This window comes from Podarcis melisellensis (assembly GCF_964234715.1).
Source record: "Podarcis melisellensis genome assembly, chromosome: 10".
Classification (NCBI taxonomy): Eukaryota; Metazoa; Chordata; class Lepidosauria; order Squamata; family Lacertidae; genus Podarcis; species Podarcis melisellensis.
In genome coordinates, this window is record NC_138542.1 from 73,809,856 (window position 1) to 73,834,029 (window position 24,174).

Sequence of the window (24,174 nt, forward strand, 5' to 3'; positions counted from 1 at the left end):
AACCCTGAGGGGTGATGTGTTAGCAGTCTTCAAATAGCTTTCCCATGGAAGGTGGACCAACCTTGTTTTCTGCTGCTCCAGAGGGCTCCTTAGCCAGTGGTTTCAAATGACAAGGAAGGAGATTCTGACTAAGCAGCAGGAATAACTTTCTGACAGTAAGAGCCATTCCACAGTAGAGCAGACAACCTCGGGAGACGGTGGACTCTCCTTCCTTGGAGGTTTTTAAGCAGAGGTTGGATGGCCATCTGCCAAGGATTCTTTTGCTGTGACTCCAGCATTGCAGGGCGAGGGGTTGGACTAGATGTCCTTTGATGTTTCTTCCAATTCTACGATTCCATGATTCTGTGACTCTTGGTGAATGCCACTTATATTTGCTTGCATGATTTCTGCTCTAATGCTTCTCCCAGACTTGTCTGAGCAAATGTTTCTGTAGGTTTTTTTTTTAAGCAAGCCAAAATCATCATCATCATCATCATCATCACCTCAGAGTCCCTGAATCCTTGGCTGCCTGCAGCTCTTGTGCCCCCAAAGGTTGACGACTCCTTTCTCTCCATGCTGCCCTTTTGCAGAGGCTCTAGCAGGAAGCAAATTAATTTCCAGAAGCTGTTTTAGTACTCCGAACATTTCATGAGCCAGCTCTTCAGCGGTGGAGCCCTGCCAGGCCAAGCAGAGGACGGAATTGGCCCTGCACTCCTCCCTTGGTTGGCGAGGAGTGAGCCGGGGACCGCTGGTATTTTAACACTTGCCCCATAGGACTGGATCGGATTGCGGTCAGAGTGTGACCCTGAGGGCATCAATCAATATGGAAGAGGCCCTTGGTCAGAGAGAGTGGACCAGGGGGCACAGTTGGCATGGGCCAACTTTCTCCTGCAAGAGGCAGAAGCCAAACTGCAGTGACTTTGCTTGGATTCCTGGATTGGCTTCCAGGCTTTTAAAGCTAAAACAGCAGGGCTTCTGTTTTCCAGGGAATGGAAGGTTGTTTCAAAGAGGGATCACTGCTCACGGTACATTTGTCCTCTTCTGCTTCTGGTCAATGGAGTTGGCAGATTTTGGAACTGGTTTGAAGTCGTGCGCCACCTCTTCTTGACATGGAATGAACATGAGGTGAGAAGGAACAGGCTTCCTCACCTGCCTTTGTCAATCTTTGTTAGATGCTCTGGACCACAGTTCCCATCAGCCTCAGAGCCATTCTGGCTGGGGCTCTTGGGGGCATATGGATGTTCTACACTGTGGGAAGCAAAATCTCTTCCCAATTTCACACCCTGGAAAACTAGAGTCTTCTTAGCAGATAAATTGATGCAGGGAGTTTGTGCCTTGAAGGTAGAAGGTTCACAGGTAGAAGGGACATGGGTGGTGCTGTGGTCTAAACCACTGAGCCTTCTGGGCTTGCCGATCAGAAAGTCAGCCCTCGCGATGGGCTGAGCTCCTGTTGCTCTGTCCCAGCTCCTGCCAACCTAGCAGTTCGAATACACGCCAGTGCAAGTAGATAAATAGGTACCACTGAAGTGGGAAGGTAAACGACGTTTCCTTGCGCTCTGGTTTCCATCACGGTGTTCTGTTGTGCCAGAAGCGGTTTAGTCATGCTGGCCACGACCCAGAAAGCTTTCTGTGGACAAACACTGGCTCCCTCAGCCTGAAAGCGAGATGAGCGCCTCATCCCATGTCGCCTTTGGTTGGACTCAACGATCCAGGAGTCGTCGTCGTCTTCTTCTTCTTCTTCTTCTTCTTCTTCTTCTTCTTCTTCTTCTTCTTCTTCTTCTTCTTCTTCTTCTTTACCTTTAGAAGGTTCAAACGCCTTTGGGACAACGGTAGATGCAACTGCAGCAGGGCTCGGGGGCCAGATGCATCTGTCCAGGTCTCTCTACTTGGCCCTCAGAAGTCTCCCCAGGCCACACTTGTCCTCAATTGCCCCTCTCTCCCCAGACACACACAGACACACACCCCAGCCACATGGCTCTGTGGATTGCACCCTTTCCATCAAACAAGACTGCTGCTGCTGCTTTGCAGGCAAAGCTTGTCTGCCCTCTGAATTTTCAGTGCTGCTGCCTTTGGTTTGTTATGATTTTTTTTTAATACAGAGGAGTCTCAAGAGTTTGAGGCTGCCTCTCCCTTCCCCTCCATCCTTGCATGCTGGCTGGGGGCCGTAGGGGAGGGGAAAGGCATCCCGATTGTCAGGGATGCTTGGGGTCTGCTAAGTGTACAGGGCCAGAGCGGTGGCAACTGAGAGTCAGCTCCCCAGGCAGAGATGTAGCATATTATTGACAGATCGCCCTCATGTCCACAGCTGATGGGAGAGCAGAGGGGCAGCAGCAGGCGTTCCCAGAGCCAGATTGATCGGCCTGAGATTGATTGGTGCGAAGGGATGTGTGTGTGTGTGTGTGTGTGTGTGTTTGTGTGTGTGTCCGTGCGACAAGCAAACAGAGTTCCTGATTACATGATTCGGGATTGGAGGGAAAACATCTCTTGCCCTGCTTTCGCGTTTCTCCATCTCTCTCTTCTCCCTCATTTAAAACATCTTAAAAAATAATCAAAGGGGAATCTTGCAAAGCAGCAGGCGTGTTCCAGAAGAGTAGCCATGTTTATCTGCAGTAAAAACTACAAGGAAGGAATAAACACATATTCTTTATTTGTGACACCAAAGCCATTACAAAAAGAGAAAGAAAACGAAATATCACACAGAACAGGATAAAACATATTATGTGGTTAAAATAATGAGGCATTATGTCGGATAAGAGTTTGCTCCCATGAAGAATTTAGCTTACCATCCCTGCAAACTTTTCTCCTTAAAGTTGCCGCTCTAAAGGCAAACAGGCCATTTTTTCCCCAGAGGTGTAGCAGGAGCCTATCCCCTAAGAAAAAGTTAACCCAATTGATCCCCCAACTGGTAGACCCCAAAATTTTAAGCATGTGGACTAAAGCCACTTCTGGGGCCCCTCTGGGATTAGGGACCCTAAAGCTCAAGCTTCATCAGTTCCGCAGTGGATCCATGGGGATCCACTTGCAAGGGAAGGGTTGCTCTTCCCAGGTCCACCCAGTGCTGGTTCAATGTGATTCCTCCCCACAGATGTGGGGCCTGGAGGGGAGGCACCCAGACCCTGTGGACCTCAAGGGCAGCTTTCCACAACCTGTTCTTTCTGGAATCAGAAGGTGCAGAGGTGCGAAAAAGGAGTCATGTTGATATTGAAAATAAAAGCCCTGCACCAAATTGTTAAGGAAAAAAAAATCCCACTCAACAGCCCAGCTTGTCGGGGTGCAAGTCCCCCACGGGTCCATGCGGTCAGTAAAAGAAGGACGCTCCAGCCAAGTACCGTATTTTTTGCACCATAACACTCACTTTTTCCTCCTAGAAAGTAAGGGGAAATGTCTGTGCGTGTTATGGAGGGAATGCCTACGGGTGGCATGCCTATGGATTTTCCTCCTCTAAAAACTACGTGCGTGTTATGGTCGGGTGCATTTTATAGAGTGAAAAATACGGTAATTTGGAGCAAAACAGCTGTCAGTACAACCACACAACAGGTCCCCACAGGAGTAAGAACCCCGAGTAAGGGGTGACCCCTCTTTTAAAACTTCCCTCTTTCCCCCAGAATACACTTTGAGCAGCAGCATCGAGACATCATCACTACATCACTAGCATGTCACAAATGGGGAGGGGTCTACAAGGGTGACATGAGACCAACATGAGGTCCCTTTATCAGACCCCTTTCCCAACACCTCTTAAGGCCCCATCACCGGAAGAACAATAAAACTCTCTCTATATCCTTGCCCTCAGGACTTGTCTGGAGATGGGCTTTCAGAACACCTGACTTGCTCAGCTGGGCTGGTTCACTCCAGCAGAGATCCCTCTGTGGGCCGGATTGCGGACAACGCATGAGTACGCACACCTGCGATTTCTGGCGTCTGCGCAAACATGATTTCCAATTTCCGGCACTGCAGAAGCAAGTCCCCGTGCTTTAGCGCATTCCGGGGGGACTCGCCGAGGGCTGGTTAAACGGCCCCTATGGACCGCTTGTGGCCCATGGGCCTTAGGTTGCCTACCCCTGTTCAACTGCCTCTGCAGATGTCTATTGTTGTCCCTTTGGTCACTCCCTGGGTGTGTGCCCCCCCCCGTCATTCCTGTAACAAAATGAAGGAAATGATGACTCTGACATACAAAGCCCTTCTTATAATTTTGCAGGAAAATGTAAGCAATCTGCTTTAAATTCTTTAACCCAGGACCGCCTCTCCTGGTATGTCCAATGGAGAACCTTATGGTCTTTGAATCTTGGAGGTCCCGGGTCACAGGGAGGTTAGGCTGGCCTCAACCAGAGCCAGGGCTTTTTTGGCCATGGCCCCAAACTGGTGGAACGCTCTGTCCCAAGAGATCAGGGCCCTGCGGGACTTGACATCTTTCTGCAGGGCCTGCAAGATGGAGCTGTTCCACCTGGCCTTTGGCCAAGGCACAGCCTGACCCCCTCTTTCTGTAATCCTCATAGAACTCTAGCCCAATGGTTGCCATCAGTTTGATTTGAACTGATTTTATAATCAATTGATTTTAGAATGCTGTATTATTTTACTGTTGTTAGCTGCTCTGAGCCCGGCTTCGGCAGGGGAGGGCGGGATATAAAAAAAATGTTCTTGTTGTTGTTGTTGTTGTTACTTGCAATGCTTCAGTAGCCAGCTGTTTTTAGGGAAAAGGTGTGGAGTGTTTATTCCTTTATTGTAAATGGAGCCTTACCCTGCAAGCCTAAGCGGTTTTACTCAGATGTAAGTCCCACTGAGTTCAATAGGATTTACTCTCTGGTATGTTCCTGATCATTTTCGCAATTTTTCAAGGCAGCTCACAGGTAGAAATTTATTGTATTCCATTTACCTGTGGAAGGGGTCGCACATGACCCCTTCCCTCGCACATTTGCTCTTGACAACAATCCTGCGAGGTAGGCTAGACTGAGGTTGTAACTGGTTCAAGGTGACAGACGTATATGTGCACATGATGTCTGTGGGTGCGGGAGATCAGACCTGGGAGAAACGTCCTGGTGTAGGGCAGAAGGTCCTTATTTTCATCAAAGAAATGTTGGAGGGTATGGGAGAGGGATTTTCTGCAGCAGCAGCCAGATTCTGCTGCCAGGGCTGAGATGGGAGGAAAAGGCTTCAGGGTTTAGTAAATAATTGCATACCTTGTAATCACAAAGATTATTAGGAGTAGAAGGAAATTTAATTAAATATCAATTGCATATCTTTGGAACGCATATAAATTATAGATGCATATTTATATGTAAAATTAGTGGTGAGCTGCATTAGAATATCACAAGCAGTTGGGATTTTTTCCCCAGCACCAGCAACTTTAATGAAAATCCACAACTCCTCAGCAAAATGCATAATAATAAATTAATAACTTTTTAGTGTGTCGGCTCATGACTGAGCCTCTAGGATATTCCCTCAGTGGGTCTCTCTGGCTGAGAGCTGGCGGGCAAGTGGGCAAGCGGCAGGCAGGCTGCCACATGTTGGAAAGCAAAGCGACGTTGTCATAAAACCACTGCACATATTGTGAAGTTAGCATCTATTTGTCTCTTGTTCCGTTTCTAGCCTGCCTCTTCCTTCAAGTGGGCCGAGGCAACGTCTGTGGTTCTCCCTGCTCCTCTCCTCATCCTCACAACAACCTTGCAAGGTGGTTTAGGTTGAGAGGCAGTGTAAAGGTAAAGGGTAAAGGGACCCCTGACCATTAGGTTCAGTCGCGGACGACTCTGGGGTTGCGGCGCTCATCTCGCTTTACTGGCCGAGGGAGCCGGCGTACAGCTTCCGGGTCATGTGGCCAGCATGACTAAGCTGCTTCTGGCGAACCAGAGCAGCGCACGGAAACGCCGTTTACTTTCCCACCAGAGTGGTACCTATTAATCTACTTGCACTTGACGTGCTTATAAACTGCAGGTTGGCAGGAGCAGGGACCGAGCAACGGGAGCTCACCCTGTGGTGGGGATTCGAACCGCCGACTTCTGATCAGCAAGTCCTAGGCTCTGTGATTTAACCCACAGGGGCCCCCGTTCCTGAGAGGCAGTGACTGCCCCTTAAAATCTGAGCATGGCTTTGAACCCTCGTCTGTCCCATCTCCTAATCTGACACTCTTAACCACTGCAGCACAATAGCATATGTGAGACTTTAAGAAGGTTTCTGCCTTTGGTGGGCCTCGGTCTGTGGGCCTTTGTGGACGGCACCCATCAGCAGTGCCCGGCTAGATCAGGCCAGAGGCCCACCCAGTTCAGAGCCCTCTTCTCATTGTGGTCAATCAGATGCTCATTATGGGAAACCAGCAAGCAGGCAGGATTCGAAAACAGGAGCCCTCTCTTCCTGTGGTTTCAGAAGCATGGTTGCCTGTGCCCCAGCAGTGACACGGTGGCGAGTAGCCATCAATAGCCCTTTCCTCCAGGGTAGTTTTCATTTTTATTGATTGATAATAATTTTTGTTAGCTTTCAATAGCAGTCCAATAATCGCCTCATTATAACAATGCCAAATCATAATACAATTACTAATACCAATCATTCAGATACCAAATTATATAATTTAAGTTGGGGGGGGGCGCATGCTAGAATTTATGGTTTGATGGTTTACTTTATTTCGGCGTTTTCAAGATCTTATTAATTTCAATTACACTCCGGTCAAAATAGCAGTCCCTTATACAACAACTGCAATATTAACAACTTCCATTTGTACTGACACATTAATAGATATATTTTTTGAAATCCACTTTTAAAGTTAAATTAAAAAATTCCTTCCAGTAGCACCTTAGAGACCAACTAAGTTTGTTATTGGTATGCACATGAAAGCTCATACCAATAACTAACTAAGTTGGTCTCTAAGGTGCTACTGGAAGGATTTTTTTTTTATTTTGTTTCGACTACGGCAGACCAGCATGGCTACTTACCTTTAACTTTTAAAGCCATCACTACCTTCTGTGGCCTTTCAAAACATCTAAACCGCTTAGGACAGCTACTGGAATTGCAGCCAAGTCATAGTTCCCCCTACCTGATTGCCTTTTTGGTGGACATATATGAAGATATGCTGGAAAACAGGTGTGAAAACGAGGAAGAAACTCTCAGCAAAGCTTTAGAGCTATGTGAAATCCTGGCTAAAGAAAACGACATAATCCGGAAGGAATACTGGAGATGCAATGGATGATCCCTTAAGAGTAAACTCAGCCCAAGTGCGGAGCAGAATGTGCCAACTTACGATGATCAGCAGTAACTCCAGTTAAAGCAGGAAAGAATAAAAGAATATGGCATTTGGCTCTGGGTGAACTACAAGAACTTTGAGAGTAGAGATAGCTAGGCAGGCAATTAAACAGAGTGATGTTCTCCACCCCTTCCCAAAATATGTTGCAGCTGTACATTACTACAGAGGAATCACTGCCTCCTGTGGCAGGGAGTTCCATAGTTTCACTCTGTTCTTTCTTTCTTTCTTTCTTTCTTTCTTTCTTTCTTTCTTTCTTTCTTTCTTTCTTTACCTGTCTGGCTGCCACTGCCTTTGTAGAGATAGATCCCTTGCCCTTTCCTTTCTCTGCCCCAAGAGAGATGCAGCCTCTGTCTTGCACCCCACGGGCTACTTCCATCCTCGCCCCCCACTTTTCCCTTTCCAAGACGCTCTTTGCAGAACAGCACAGGCTTCCGCTGGGCTTTGGACGCTGCCCTGAAGTTTCTCCCTGTGGTTTTGGCTTTACCTTGGCTGGAGATCAGAGGAGGAGCCAGCAGCAGGGAGTCCCTTGCAAAGCAGGCAGCAGGGCGCATGGGACGGGGGCCAAGGCTCTGGAGTTGCACAGGAGGGCTGCTCGCCTCTGTCTGAGCCTCAAGAACAGCTGGAGCGGATTGCAATTCTAGAATCAGAGCACAGGCCAGCCCTCCCAAGCCTTTCCTCTAGAGAATCATAGCATTGCAGAGTTTGAAGGAACTCCCAGGGACATCTAGTCCAACCCCCTGAAATGCAGGAGTCTCAGCCACAGCATTCCTGACCGATAGTCATTCAACCTCTGCTTTAAAACCTGCAAGGAAGGAGAGCCCACCACTTTCCGAGGGAGAGCTTTCCACTGTTGATCAGCTCTTACTGTCAGAAAATTCTGGTGTTTAATAGAAATCTACAGTCATACCTCATGTTACGTTTGCTTCAGGTTGAGCATTTTCATGTTGCATCCCTCAGCGACCCAGAAGTACCGGAGAAGGTTACTTCCGGTAACCCTCACGCATGCACAGAAGCACAAAATGATGTCACGTGCATGCGCAGAAGCAGCAAATTGCGACCCACACATGCACAGACGTGGGTTGCGTTATTTTCAGGTTGCAAATGGGCCTCTGGAATGGATCCTGTTTGCAACCAGAGGTACCACTGTACTTGTAACTTGAAGTCATTGGTTCGGGATCTAGTTTCAGGAGCAGGAGAAAACAAGCTTGTTCCCTCTTCCATGTGACAGCCCTTGAGACATTTGCAGAGGGCTATCGTCTTTCAGTCTCCTCTTATCCAGGCTAAACATACCCTAATCCCTCAACCATTCCTCATAAGGCTTGGTTTCCAGGCCCTTGATCATCTCAGTCGCCCTCCTCTGCTCACATTCCAGCTTGTCAACATCCTTCTTAAGTTGTCGTGCCCAGAAATGGACACAGGACTCCATGTGAGGCCCTGACCAAGGCAGGATGCAACGGTTCATGTGCGGCTTGTGATGCCCACATGTTCCAAAATAAAACATCTTCAGTGGCATGTTAGAGCTGTGTTTTCACAGGATAATCTCGGAGCCTTGCCCAGAGGCTCCGAAGGAAGATGCCCAAAGTGCGGTTGTCCTTGCAAGGGGAAGAAAGCATAATTCTAGAACACCAAAGTGGTGGGGGAGAGATTTTGAAAAGCTGTGTTCCATCAACCCTGAGAGCTGTTCTTTGCTGTCCAGGGAGCAAGGAACACACATTGTGATGGCCTGGGATTCGGACTCAGAGGTTGAACCTGAGGAATCCCAGCCTGCACAGGAGTCCCCGCCTCCAGAACCAGCTGAGCCGGGGCTGGGGCCTGAGCCTGAAGGGTCCTCACCTGTGCTGGATCCTCAGGTGCAGGCACCAGTTGAGTCTGCTCTGGCCCCTGAGGTGATGGAGGACCCATTGCCTGTAGGTGCTTCACTCTCAGCCCCGTCAGGGGAAGAGGAGGTTGCCTCTGGGTCCAGTAACCCTCCAGCCTCTCCTGAGCTGCAGAGGCTCAGGGCAGAGAGGCGGAGGGAACTAACTTCCAGCAGGAGGAGTGCTCGCCTCTAGGCCAGTAGAGGCGAGTCACCGAGTCACCTGTGGACCGGGGCCGCCCTATGCCTCAGGGCAGATAAAAGCCAGCCAGCCCCAGTCCCAGGTTGCGGGAGCAACGTTGCTGCTAGCCTGTTCCTGCCTGCACCCTGTCCTGCTCTTCTGCCAGAGTTCCTGACCCCACCCGACTCCCTGCCTTGGACCCAGCTACAGCTTTGATGGACAGCCTCCATACAGCACCATCGACCTTGGACTGGACTCGGACCCGCCTCTCGGTTAGCCCCCGGGACCAGCACACACACCTTCGCTCAGCCACCTTCCAGCAGCCATCTCAAAGTCACTTAAATGAAGTCATCCACATGCCAAGCTGTCTAATTGGGGTGGTGGGCAGTGCACGGCAAGCTAAATACATGAGCAAAGCCCTCCATCTGCCCGTGTTCTCTTGGGGAGAGGCGTAACGGTGAAATCTGCATGGGAGCCTGAAGGCAGAAGGTGCCGCTGGCAAGCAAAACTTGGTCAAGAGCGACTCCCGCCGGCTGGCCCCCGATGGAGAGGTGGCCTTGAGGGGTCTGATCTTGTCTCTCTGAGTGCTTTTGATTTGTGAGGCAGCCGGGGGGAGATTGTGCCACTTAAGAGTGGCGCTTCTGCACCATGCGAACAAGGGATATAAATAAAAGGAGGCAGCCCCCGCGACGTCTTCCGGCAGATCCGCGGATGTCCTGTGGTCCCCCAGAGAAGCTGTTGCTGAGAGGCAAGAGGCCGGAAACAGATTGCCAGTCTTGGCTGTTTAGTTGTACAGCGAATGTCCGCAATGACAGGAAAATGGGGAAGCTTTTTCTGGCGCATGGTACAAATTCACTGGAAGTACAGGGAGATGTGTGAGTGCCATCAATCACCCAGTGGTTGTGAGAATGTTCAGGGTTGCAGGAGAGGATATATTGTTTATTAATATCCTTCCTAACTTGTGCTAGCAAGTTCCTTTATGGAGCAGAGTTACACCCCCCTTTTTTTTACATGCACAGCATGTTGCAGGCTCGTGTGAGCCTCTCAATCTGTCTCAGATTGAATTGCACGTTCCTGGTAAATTCCCTTGAATCGCTCTTAAAAACATGAAGATGCAACAATCTTATTCAAAGTCAATCAAAGTTTACTCACATCCATTCAGAGTTGGATTCCTGAAGGTAGACTTAGTTACAAATATGTAAGTGTGACTCTACCCCATATGGGGGAATAATCCCAATGCTTTTGCTAGCTGAACGCTAGCAGAGGAGTCCTAGCTGAAAAGCTGTTCAAACGAAGAAGGAAATCAAAAAGAGGGAGGTGTGCTGCATGACTCGTCCTTTTGTTACCTGGACAGGTGAGGTCACACCCACCTTCTATCACATGCAAAAGGAAGGATGCTCCAGCCAGGAGGAACAGGAAGTTTTGACTGGCTGGACCAAACATCCCTTTGCATGTCTTCTCTAGCATTTCAAGGAATGTTGTACTTGACTGCCTCTCGTGGATCACATCCCACAGTGGTCGTGGGAGGCAGCATCTTGCCAACAAGCCATATTTTTCTGCCTGCACAACTGGTATGTGAGGGCCCTCACCTATGCGCTTTAAGGCTGCATGCAATTATACACTGGCTCCAGTGTGCTCCTACCACAGTTGTTTGGAACCATGTGCACATGGAAATTGCCAAAATCCGTATTTCCCCTGTAGTTTCATGAGAAATACTGGCGCGTTTTCCCTCAAAGCAGCTTCCGTCCGATTTGGAAACAGCCACATTAAGCTGAGGTGCGTACATTTGAGAAAGCTGCTCCCAGGGCCGGCCCACCCATGAGGCCAAGGCGAGAGGGCTGCCTCAGGTGGAAGAATCCACAGGAGCAGCAGGTCCCAATGGAGCTCTTCATTTCCCCCTTGTTCTTGATTTTCACTCACCCCTTCTTCCCTAGCAGGGAGCGGGCAGCATTTTGCGGTTTGCCTCAGGCGCTAAAATGTCTGAGAGGGCAAGAGCTGTTTGATAGTGGAACAGACTCCCTCGGAAGGTGGCCAATTCTCCTTCATTGGAAGATTCTAAGCACAGGGTGCCTGGCCATCTGTCAGGGACTCTTTAGCTGTGATTTCTGTGTTGCAGCGGGTTGGACTAGATGACCCACAGGGTGCCTTCCAACTCTACAATTCAGTGATTCCATGAAACGTGATTTGAAATGCAATGAGGGGCAGGAAATAGCATTGTAAGATTTCAAGCTGCTAATGAGCATGTAATTATTATTATTATTATTATTATTATTATTATTATTATTATTATTATTATACCAGCCTTCTTCTGAAGACCTTTCTTCTTCTTCTTCTTCTTCTTCTTCTTCTTCTTCTTCTTCTTCTTCTTCTTCTTCTTCTTCTTCTTCTTCTTCTTCTTCTTCTTCTTCTCCTCCTCCTCCTCCTCCTCCTCCTCTTTGGCGATCTCTCATAGCCGAGTAAGATTGTCTTCCATAAACATGGTTTTAACAATGAGTCCGTAAGTGACTGTGGAGGCCAATTCTGGATCCACACGTCCTTCCACAGTGGGGACATTGGTTTCTGGGTGGGAGTTGATCCCGGTGTGGATTTGCCAAGCATGCCTTCCTCTTGGCACGTTTCTCCCTTGCGTTCTGAGTTCGAGTGTCTTCAAAGCCCATGACACCTTTGGTCAAGGCTGTTCTCCAATTGGAGCACTCGCAGGCCAGTTTTCCCCAATTGTCGGTGTTTATACTACATTTATATATATATATATTTGCCTTGAGACAGTCTTTAAACCTCTTTTGTTGACCACCAGCATTACACTTTCCATTTTTAAGTTCAGAAGAGAGTAGTTGCTTTGGAAGACGATCATCAGGCATCCACACAACATGACCAGTCCAACGAAGCTGAAGTTGAAGAATCAAATCACAGGGCTGTTGACCACATAACAAAATGAGAACATAAAATACATAACAAAAACAAACCCAAAGCAATAAGTGTTTAGTGAATCTATAAATGTTCTAAATCAGCGTTAACACATCTTTCTTCTGGGGTTTTCTGACCGCAGGCGAATTTGAAGAAGTTCATGGAATATGTGCAGACGCTGAACGTGGAGAAGGTCAGCAGGCTGCTGGAGAAGGGACTGGACCCCAACTTCCACGACCCGGATAGTGGAGGTGAGAAGAAGGATGTTTGCAAGGAGAGGCTCTGGGAGGTGGTTGGGTGAGGGAAGTTGGAGGCGGGTCAGGAAAGCAAGAAGGAAAAAGACCAGGCAGGGGCTTAGCTCAGGGGTGGGGAGCCTCAGACCCTGAAGCTGAATGTGGCCCTCAAAGCCTCAATTCCTGGCTCTTGGGACTCTCCCCAGGCCGCAGCTCTTACTGGCCCTGCTTTGCTGCCCAACTCCTCATGGGATGAGCCCCTGCACTCTGTTCATGCCTCTTGCTTGCCTGAGTGGGGGGGGGGACAGAGGGGTCTGGGGGTCTGCAAGTAGAAACCAGCCTAGTGTTCAAAGATGACATGTGCTGCTCTTCCTGCTTTCGTCTGTGGCCCTGCCCAACATTCCCGTGTGGCCCCTGGAAGGTTGCTGAGAAGGGAATGTGGCTCTCAGGCTGAGAAAGGTTCCTCTGCCTCCAGATAAGCTCAAAGCTGCGCTGGTTTCCTTTACAATAAACAAAGCAATAGAGTCCTTTCCATTGGGGATAATTCAGACTGGAATTCCCAGGTGCCCAAAAAAGGTTGTTTATGTATGCAACAACTGCAGCCCATGTTTGGTTAGCCCAAAAATGGAAAACGAGCGAGGTCCCAACCAAAGAATGATGACATCTTAAGCTGATAGAACTTTAATAATATGATAATAATAATTTATTATTTATACCCTGCACATCTGGCTGGGTTTCCCCAGCCACTCTGGGCGGCTTCCAACAAAACTCTAAAATACAATAACCTATTAAATATTAAAAGCTTCCCTAAAGAGGGCTGCCTTCAGATGTCTTCTAAAAGTTTGGTAGTTATTTTTCTCTTTGACATCTGGTGGGAAGGTGTTCCACAGGGCAGGTGCCACTACCAAGAAGGCCCTCTGCTTGGTTCCCTGTAACTTGGCTTCTTGCAGCGAGGGAACCGCCAGAAGGCCCTCGGAGCTGGACCTCAGTGTCCGCGCAGAACAATGGAGGTGGAGACGCTCCTTCAGGTATACTGGACCGAGGCCGTTTAGGGCTTTCAAGGTCAGCACCAACACTTTGAATTGTGCTCGGAAACATAACTGGGAGCCAGTGTAGGTCTTTCAGGACCAGTGTTATATGGTCTCGGCGGCCACTCCCAGTCCCCAGTCTAGGTGCCACATTCTGGATTAGTTGTAGTTTCTGGGTCACCTTCAAAGGTAGCCCCACATAAAGCGCACTGCAGTAGTCCATGCGGGAGATAACCAGAGCATGCACCACTCTGGTGAGACAGTCTGTGGGCAGGTAGGGTCTCATCCTGTGTACCAGATGGAGCTGATAAACAGCTGCCCTGGACACAGAATGAACCTGTGCCTCCATGGACAGTTGTGAGTCCAGAATGACTCCCAAGCTGCGCACCTGGTTCTTCAGGGGCACAGTTACCCCATTCAGGACCAGGGAATCCTCCACACCTGCCCGCCTCCTGTCCCCTAGAAACAGTACTTCTTTCTTGTCAGGATTCAACCTCAATCTGTTAGCCGCCATCCATCCTCCAACCGCCTCCAGGCACTCACACAGGACCTTCACTGCCTTCACTGGTTCTGATTTGAAAGAGAGGTAGAGCTGTGTATCATCCGCATATTGATGAGCACCCAGCCCAAACCCCCTGATGATCTCTCCCAGAGGCTGCATGTAGAAGATGCACAACTTGCAGACTTAACCTATAGAATAAGAGAACAAGAAGAACATATGTTTAGAGAAGATTGGAAAATATTTATTGAATATATGGCAAATAATTGTGTACAGCTGAAAATGCTGGCAGCATTAAGATAAATTCAACAGTGTAAGCAAGCTTTGATGGATGCAATAAGCAGGCATGTCCAACAGGTAGATCAGTTATCTCCCCACCCCCTGCCCCCCCAAAAGGGGAAAACAACAACTGTGGCTTCCTAAAAAAGCTCAACAATTTTGGTCCATCCAATAACAATGGGTAGATCACTGCCAGTTTTTTTATACTATGAGTAGATCGCATCTATCAGGAGTTGGACGTCCCTGTGTGGAATACTGAGTGGTATAGTTTTTGTAGAATATGCAGGGATTTGTGATATGCAACCATGGAAAGAGGAGAAGGGAAGTCATTGATATCTAAAGGATGCAAAATGAGTATTTAAAATGGTAAAACAGAAAATATAATTTAAAAAATGTATTAAAAAATATAAGAAACTAAACAAAGTCCCTTAGATGTCAGAAGATCTAGAGCCCAGAAGTCCTGGGTCTCCCCTTTCCTGTCGGGAGGGGAGACTAGCTGACACCAGCTCTTTCCTCCAGGGGTTTTCTCTACCTGGCTGTGGTCAGATCTTGCTGGACTCCCACCAGCATCTCGCAGGCATCTGTTTGGCAACTGTGAGAACAGGGTGATGGACCGAAGAGGCTTCCTTTGGCCTCAGCCAGTAGGCTCTTCCTCTGTTTTTATTCCCACTGGTCAGTGTGACCAATGGCCAGGGATGGTGGTGGCTGCATTGCAGCAGCATTGGGGGCACCCTTGCTTCCCACCCCTCTTTTAAAGGTCTCATTGAGGAGTCTCTGGTGGTTGCGGAAGAGGGCAGGAGGCCGCGGCGAAGGGATCCAAGGAGGCGCGGGCTTAATAAGCAATAAGGGCAAGCTTAATAAACTTCATTTAGCCCTTTAAGGAGACGAAATGCGTTATGTATAATTTAAGCAAACGGTTAGCTAGCCCGATATTGCTGCCTGTTATATTTATGAAGCAAAAGCGTGCAAGTTCCCTGCTCGCACCCGAACAACAATTAATTACCGAGAGATGCAGCGCTGGAGCGGAGGGGGACGATCAGCACACGCCGCAACATTGGTTGATCTCCTTGCCAGTTGGCAAACAGGAGAAAAATAAAATAAAAGCCAAAAATAGAAACCATCAATATCTCCTTATCTGGGACTGTGGCGCTTAGCCTTGCTGTGCAGAATCGCTTCAAGTGCCACCACTGCCATTTGGCTGGGTGACTGGGAAAAGGAGAGAGTTCTGTCGGGATCTTTCCTTCCTTGTCCCCATCATTTTCCGTCCTCTTCACCACTCAGCAGCTGGGAGAAAGGACCGAGCCCCGTCCCTGGCGTGTCCCCCTCTGCCGCTCCCAGCCTCCCCCAAAGGAGAGATGAGGAAAGGCCTCAGCTTGGCTCAGCTGGCAGCATCTTCAGGAAGGACTGGGGAGGAATCTAGACACACACACAAAAACGCTGTGGAAAAGCTTTTTAAAAAAAAGTTTTGAAAAATATATCGAATTTGCCATAAGCTCATCACTGCCATCTCATGTCACCTTTGTATAATGCACTTAAAACACACTTAAAACATATTTGCAGCTGTATAGCTGAGTCCTGAGAAAGGTTCCCTGCCTGCAGCGGCATTCTGAGGGGGGGGCATGGGGCGGTCTACTCCAGGTACCATTTCGAAGGGGGGGGGGACAAAATGCTGACCCCCGATTGGCGACACCCCCCCCCAGGCGTGCACCACTTGCTGCACACACCCGGGATGTGTGTCATGCACTGCGGGCAGTGTGCCACGCCCCCGGGGATGAGCGCCGCTCTGGATACCAGAGCAGGTTGCATCATCTCTGCCTGCCTGAAAAGGATTTTGGGGTCTTGGTGGACCACAAGATTAACATGAGTCCACAGTGTGATGCAGCAACAAAAAAAGCTAATGCTATTGCAGGCTGCAGAAGTCTAGGGAAGTCGTAAAGGTACCCCTGACCATTAAGTCCAGTCGCAGACGACTCTGGGGTTGCACACTCATCTCGCTCTATAGGCCAAGGGAGCCAGCGTTTGTCTGCAGACAGCTTCCGGGTCATGTGGCCAGCATGACTAAGCCGCTTCTGGTGAACCAGAGCAGCGCATGGAAACGTCGTTTACCTTCCTGCCGGAGTGGTACCTATTTATCTACTAGCACTTTGATGTGCTTTCGAACTGCTAGGTTGGCAGGAGCAGGGATCGAGCAACGGGAGCTCACACCATCATGGGGATTTGAACCGCCAATCTTCTGAATGGCAAGCCCTAGGCTCTGTGGTTTAGACCACAGTGCCACCCGCGTCCCAGGGAAGTCATAGTCCCACTCTATTCTGCCTTGGTTAGACCACATCTGGAATACTGTGTCCAGTTCTGGGTGACACAATTTAAGAAGGATGTTGATAAACTGGAAGATGGGCAGAGGAGGGCGACCAAGATGATCAAGGATCTAGAAACCAAGCCTTGTAATGAATGGTTGAAGGAGCTGGGTGTGTTTTGCCTGGAGAAGAGGAGGCTGAGAGGAGATATGATGTATCAAGGACTGTCCCATGGAAGACGGAGCAATTTTGCAATTCCATGGTTCTCCTTTCCAAGCGGGAGGTGGCAAGGCCCTTTTGCCAGGAAAGGAGCCACTGGGTTGCTGTGGCTACAAAGCCAGGTCTCCATCGCTTTGCGTGCGCTTCAGAGATTTCATGCTCCTGTACTGAATCCTCAAATGACCCACCAAAAATATCAGGCTTTCTCTAGCGAGAGAGAGATTCTGCTCTTGGATTTATCCATTGTCATTCAAAGCCAGACTATCCCTCCGGGCTCCTGAGAGCTTTCTAACTCCCCAAGTGCAACGGAGGGATCTTAACGGGTTGTTGGGGTTTTGGCAAAGGTCGGGTTCAGAGGCTCCGGATGAGATGCTGAGTCCACAGCAGGCCGGGGCGCCTCTGTGCTCCATCTCTGGCATGCAGAGGCTTCAGGGGACTTGCAGCTGTGAGCTCATAAACCTTTATGGGCTGGAAATAATCCAGCTTCTGCTGCTGTTTGCACCTCATGCTTTGTGCAAGAAGGGAGAAATGCTGGAATGGAAAAGGATTTTAGGAGATGTGATTTGTTGGAGCAAAGATTCTGTTCCTCTGCCTCAGACCTTTCAAGTGAAGACCCAGGGAGATGGGCTGTGGGTTATTTACCATTATTATTATTATTATTATTATTATTATTATTATTATTATTATTTATTATTATTATGAGAGGCATCCCATCTCTGCAAAAGACTTAAGTCCCAAACTAAAAAGCTGAAGATCACAAATGCCTAACTCCACTCTGGCTTTCCCCCCCAAAATAAAGCCATTGCAGCAAACTGCGATCCTGAGCAAAACTTTCCCCTCTCTGTTCTAATTAACATTTGTAAAAAAGCCTGAAGCATTTTTGTTAGGGATTGTAGGAAAAGACCTGCCAAGGAAATTGAAGAACATATTCCTGTATGTGACAATGGCGGCAAGAGTCTTAATAGCACAAGGAAGGAAGAATGAAGAAATCCCGACAAAAGATTCCACATTTAAGATTAAATTTGCTGCATCTTTTACCCTTATCCATGGTATCTGAAGAAGTGTGCATGCACACGAAAGCTCATACCAAGAACTGACTTAGTTGGTCTTTAAGGTGCTACTGGAAGGAATTTTTTTTGTTTTGACTATGGCAGACCAACACGGCTACCTATCTGTAACCTTATCCATCTGTTAAATAACCATAATTATCAAAAATATTTCCACATTACAAGTGCCATTGCATCCCTGCCAGAGATTTTAGCTGTTTAAAATGGTCTTTTAAATAAATTACAAATTTACTCCAGTCTTTAGTAAATACTTGATCTTCTTGGTTTCGGATATTCCTCGTCAGTTTTGCCATCTCTGCCTACTCTATCAGTTTCGTCTGCCATTCTTCTTTAGCTGGTACTTCTCCTTCCTTCCATCTCGGGGCTGGTAGCATTCTCCCTGCCATCGTTGCATACATAAAAAGTCTTTTGTCTTCTCTTGGTAACTCTTCACCCAGGAAGAAGGCTTCTGTCGATTTAACAAGTGTATTTTTGAACATTTTCTTTAGTTCATTATATACCAACTGCACTTGCTCCCGGTAGAGTACAGGGTCAGGTTTTGACTTTTAAAGCCCTATGCGGCCTAGGACCCTCATACCTACGGGACCGCCTCTCCTGGTATGTCTTGCAGAGGACCTTAAGGTCCACAAATGACAACACTTTGGAGGTCCCAAGCCGCAAGGTGGTTAGACTGGTCTCAGCTAGGGCCAGGGCCTTTTCAGTACTGGCCCCGACTTGGTGGAAAGCTCTGTCACAAGAGACTAGGGCCCTGCGGGACTTGACATCTTTCCGCAGGGCCTGCAAGACACAGCTGTTCCACCTGGCCTTTGGTTTGGACTCAGTCTGACCCTTATGTTTCCCTCCCCTTGTGGTCTTGATTTATTGGCTACTTTAAAATGAGGCTGCACTTTAAATTGCATTTTATTTTATTTTTTTATTTTTTTTAATATAATTTTTATTAGGTTTATAATATACAAAATTCAAATTCCAAATACATGTTTCCATAAATCTAGTGGACTCCCCCCATCTTCCGGACACTGCATTCTCTGTGAAACCGAAACCTCAGCAATTTGTTGACTTATTTTAAACATAATAATATATCTTCCATTTTATCGTGATATCTGGTCTCTAGACATTTCAATCCGAATCCATTAATTTTTAGTTTCAACACAATAAAATTATTACATTACACCACTTCTGTCTTGTTGTGCCTTATTTACCAATTCAAAGATTTACCGATACTGAAGCTATAATTTCCCAGAGAGAAGCATTTTTTAACATTCATACAACTTATAATGCTTTTTCAAATAGTCCTTAAATTTTTCCCAAACTTCCTCCGTTTCTTCTTCTCCCGAGTCTCGAATTCTGCCAGTAATTTCAGCCAGTTCCATATAATCCATCAGCTGCGTCTGCCATTCTTCCAGTGTGGGTAGATTTTGTGTCTTCCAGTGCTTTGCCATCAAGATCCTTGCTGCTGTAGTAGCGTACATAAAGAAAGTTCTATCTTTCTTAGCCACCCTCTGGTCTACCATGCCCAGGAGGAAGGCCTCCGGTTTCTTGGGTAAAGTAAATCTAAGCACCTTTTTTAGTTCATTATGTATCATCTCCCAGAAGGCCTTCACCTTCGGGCAGGTCCACCAGAGGTGTAGAAATGTCCCTTCCTCCTCTTTACATTTCCAACATTTATTATCGGACAGGTGATATATCTTTGCAAGCTTGACTGGGGTCATGTACCACCGGTATGTCATTTTCATAATATTTTCCTTCAAGGCACTACATGCCGTGAATTTCATTCCGGTGTTCCATAACCTTTCCCAGTCTTCAAACATAATGTTGTGCCCCAAGTCCTGCGCCCACTTTATCATGGAGGATTTAACAATCTCATCCTGTGTATTCCATTTAAGCAGCAAGTTGTACATTCTCGAAATTAACTTAGATTTTGGCTCAAGCAACTCTGTCTCTAGTTTCGATTTTTCCTCCTGGAAACCCACTTTTTTGTCCGCTTTAAAAACTTCCTGGATTTGAGCATAATGCAACCAATCTCGCACCTTGTTTTTTAACTTTTCCATACTCTGCAACCTCCATTTATCTCCAATTTTTTCAATTATTTCCCAATATTTAGGCCAGTGGGCCTCCATATTGAGTCTTTTACGTGCTTTGGCCTCCATCGGTGAGAGCCACCTCGGAGTTTTACTCTCCAATAAGTCTTTATATTTTGACCAGACCATAAAAATTGCCCTTCTGACAATATGGTTTTTGAACGATTTATGAACTTTAACCTTGTCATACCACAAATATGCATGCCACCCAAAAGCATTATCAAATCCCTCCAGGTCGAGGACATCGGTGTTCTCCAACAAAATCCAATCCTTCAACCAGCAGAGGGCTGCAGCTTCATAAATTGCATTTTAACCTATATTTTAAATTGATTTCTCCTCCTCTCCCCCCCCCCCATTCTCTTTTTCCCCTATTATGTTTTTACTCAGGCCGGGGAGGGTGGGGTATAAATTATTATTATTATTATTATTATTATTATTATTATTATTATTATTATTATTATATCAATTCCCAGAATGTACATGTCCACCACATATGGTAAAAAGTACCCTCTTTCTCTTTACATTTCCAAGACAGTTTTGAACCTGTTTTGTACAGTTTAGCAATTTTACTTGGTGTTAGATACCAGCAATGAACTGGGACCAGTCCTGACCTGCCTGCAGCTCCTTGCTCTCTCTCCCATCCCAGACCCAACTGTTTCCCGGCAGAAAGAGCAGGAGATCTAGGGCAGGTCCCGTCAGGAGGGGAGGGGGCAGGTTTCAACGGTGTGGGGGCTGCGAGGCAAGCCCACCCCTGCTCAGTTGTGGGGCTGGGCCAAGAGTTCATGGGGCGCTTCTTCCGAACGCGTTTCTCAGATGTGCACCTTCTCTTTCCTGGGGTGGGGTGGGGGCCTCTCCAGAATGCCCCCTGACGATGGCCGCCCAGCTGGAGTACTGTATCGACATGATCAAAGCCCTGAGGAACGGAGGTGCCCACCTGGATTTCCGGACGCGAGAGGGCATGACGGCTCTGCACAAAGCCGTCCGGTGCCGGAATCACACTGCCCTGATGGTGAGTTTGCCTGGAGCCCTTTTTCCTGTTCCTCCTGCTGCTCTCAGCTAGCTTTACTTATTAGCCCCCACCCCAGTACCACCGTGCCCCCTCTCCCCCTTGCCACCCCTGGGTAGAGGGTCTCGGAGCTGACCGGCCTCCCTTGCATCTGCCCAGCACCTCTGCCTAACCTCGTGCTTTTTTGGGGATGGGTGGTTCTCACTCACCACGCTGGGTGCCACTTTCCTGTGTCTGGGGGTGTCACAACTGGCTACTTTGCAGGTTCCGGATGTTCTTGGTGGGTGGGGGAAGGTAAGCATGGGGAGGTTGCTTAGCACCAACCTAGCACACTGCCCCCGAATGGGATGGGGGCGACTGCCTTGATTCTCATCGCCGCATCCTGCTTGCTCCTCCCGTAGAGCCTGGAGGCCGCTCTCCCTTGCCCTGTAGAGGCAGATCATGCAGCACTGAGTTAACCTATGGAACTCCCTGCCACAGGAAGCAGTGCTGGCCTAGGTTGCCTTAGAAGAAGATTAGTCAAAATCAAGGAGGCGGAGAGTGCTTCCAATGGCTACTTGCCAGGATAGCTCTGCTCTGTCTCCAGTGCCAGAGGCATCAAACCCTTCTGAATCCCAGTTACTGGAAACCACAAGAGGGCAGTTGCCATTTGGGGGTTTGCCTCGGGCACCAGCATGTCTTGGGTTGGCCCTGTCATCCCCTTAATAAAATTGGGGATGTGGAAATGAAGCTCTGAGGCCCACTAGGGCGATCTGACGGAGCGCACTGCACCATTCACATGTTCATCATCATCGTCACCATCGTTTATTTGCACGCCGCCTTTCTGACGCTTGAAACCACGCTCGAGGCGGCTTACAGCATGCAAAGATTTACACGGCTGCAAAAATATATTGTGAAACTATAACGAAAGTAGTCGTGAGCAGCAAACTGAAACAGAAAAAAGGTGCGCAGCAAAATTAAACAATCCCCATGCAAGTCATAATAAGACGAAAGATGCAAAAAATAAAAGAACAACAGCAAAATCAACATCTCCAAGATTAAGTTGTAAAACCCGCCCCCAAAATACACAAACTCCAAGGATGATGATGGGTCATATAACACATTTTATGCATTCATGAAGTGCTTTGTTTGCATTAAGTCAGTAATGTGTGCAGTGTTCCTGTATGGTAGGCCACTTTAGTCTTCCTGGGCTGCAAATAGGGATCTGATGCCAAGAGAGATTTTTGCTTGCCTAAAGCCACCGTTTGAATTCATTTAAGACTTGGAGAGAGGAGACCACCTTTCTCACACCCTGAGCCATGCCAAGAAACCAACTCTTGCCACTTCCACCTCATGCCCAGGCATTCCTGGACTGCATCCTTGGTGGGCAAAGCTGCTAAAAAAACCAGCAACCCACCTCCCTCCCAATTCCTAGTGGTACTCCTGCAGGTCCTGGAAAGGCGTCCCGGCATTTTGAGTGTGTGGTCTGCCTCTGCCCCGCCCCCCTCACCTTTCTCGCGCCGAGAGGTCCAGCAACCACTGACCGACCCCCATTGCCTGCCTGTGACTGTGTTTGCGCAGACGCTGTTAGACCTGGGTGCCTCTACAGATTACAAGGACAGCCGTGGATTAACGCCTCTGTACCACAGTGCCATGGTTGGAGGGGACCCCTACTGCTGTGAGCTCCTCTTGCACGACTACGCCAAGGTGGGCTGCATCGACGAAAACGGCTGGCAAGAAATCCATCAGGTGAGGCTGCGAGGCGGCTGCAGATGGGTGGGTGGGGAGGCTAGCACCCAGGAAGGGGGAGCTCAGCCCCCAAGCGGTTGCCTGGAGGAAGAGGCCCCACGCCGGGGAAAGTGAGGTAGCTGCTACACTGGGTTATGGTGGCATTTTGGAGCAGGGGGCCATCGGGGCACAGGTGATGCTTGGCTCTGCTTTTCCACAACACCTGAGTCTGGAGAGGCCGTACATCACCTGGGTTGTTGTATAGGGTGGAGTGGAGGAAGGCCAATAAACTGAACTTGATCCCTGGGAAGATGGAGTTGTGATTATTGTTCCCATGTCCGGGAAACTGACTGGTTGCCTGTTCTGGATTGGGTTGACCTCCCTCTGAAAAAACACAGTGGCAGTTTGCAGGCTACTCCCAGATCCATCTTTGTCACCAGAGGCTCAGTTAGCCCCAGAGGCTGGGAGTGCCTTTGAATGGTTTTGGCTGGCACGTCAACCATGGCTGTCCTTGGGACAGGGAGAATCTGGCCTTAGTGGAAGGGAGCCACATGATGTTTGGCCCATGATACAAAGCGCAAGGAGCCTCCATTGTCTCCCAGTACGTTTCGAAGCACAATTCAAGGTGTTGGTGCTGACCTTTAAAGCCCTAAACGGCCTCGGTCCAGTAGACCTGAAGGAGCGTCTCCACCTCCATTGTTCTACCCGGACACTAAGGTCCAGCGCCGAGGGCCTTCTGGCAGTTCCCTCCTTATAAGAAGTGAGGTGATGGGGAACCAGGCAGAGGGTCTTCTCAGTAGTGGCACCCGCCCTGTGGAATGCCCTCCCATCAGATGTCAAGGAAATAAACAACTACCTGACTTTTGGAAGACATCGGAAGGCAGCCCTGTTTAGGGTCGTTTTTAATGTTTTATGTTTTACCGTGTTGTTGTTGTTGTTATCTTGGTGGATCCCACTCACCCCCTCCCTGCCCCCCACCAAAATAATGCTTTTGTAAAGTGTTATTTCAGCTATGGAATCATGTCTGCAAAATGCAGCATAGATAATTCAGAATAAGTAATTCAATGCTGGAAGAAGGTGAGCCTGTGAGGTGTGTGTGTGTTTCGGAGGGTGATGGTGGAGGGCAATGGAAAGCGGGGGGCACTCTTGATGTGGTTTGTTGAGTCCAACGCTTGCTGCTGTCCCCCTTGTGACCACCCACCTGAACTGAGACTTCTCTGCCCCCCTTCCATCCTTCCCCAAACAGGCCTGTCGCTATGGGCATGTTCAACACCTAGAGCACCTTCTTTTCTATGGGGCGGACATGACAGCACAGAACGCATCTGGGAACACAGCCCTCCACGTCTGTGCTCTCTACAACCAGGTGAGTCCTCCCTCCCCTCGCTCTGACCTTGGGCCCCATCCCCTGGCAGATCAGTCCTTGGAGGGGATCAAGAGCCCTCCTCCTTCTGCACCAGTGCAGCTACCCATGGAGTTCTGCAGGCAGGCAGGTTGGAATAGATGAAGCTTGGGGTCCCTTTCAACGTGACAATTTTGTGATTCTGCATCCCTTTTGCCTGCATGAAGGGAAAGGGGTGTTCAAGGGGGTTCTTCCCAGCTGGCCCTCCTCAAGATTCA

General features: G+C 48.5%; 1 protein-coding gene across 10 annotated transcripts in view; it reads left to right on the forward strand.

Annotated features, from left to right (window-relative positions):
* The window catches only part of SHANK3 (SH3 and multiple ankyrin repeat domains 3), a 436,398-nt gene that overhangs the window by 176,773 nt on the left and 235,451 nt on the right, over nt 1-24,174 (forward strand). For 9 of the 10 annotated variants that reach the window (XR_014172130.1, XR_014172131.1, XM_081926705.1 and 6 more), the window contains 4 exons: nt 12,287-12,395; nt 20,702-20,853; nt 22,411-22,578; nt 23,804-23,920. Coding sequence is in view for 8 of the 10 variants with exons in the window: in XM_081926705.1 (XP_081782831.1) it covers nt 12,287-12,395; nt 20,702-20,853; nt 22,411-22,578; nt 23,804-23,920 (546 nt within the window). In the remaining 2 variants the exon portion in view is untranslated. Of the gene's footprint in view, nt 1-12,286; nt 12,396-20,701; nt 20,854-22,410; nt 22,579-23,803; nt 23,921-24,174 lie in introns of those variants that run through there. The other variant, XM_081926704.1, reaches the window with a different exon arrangement.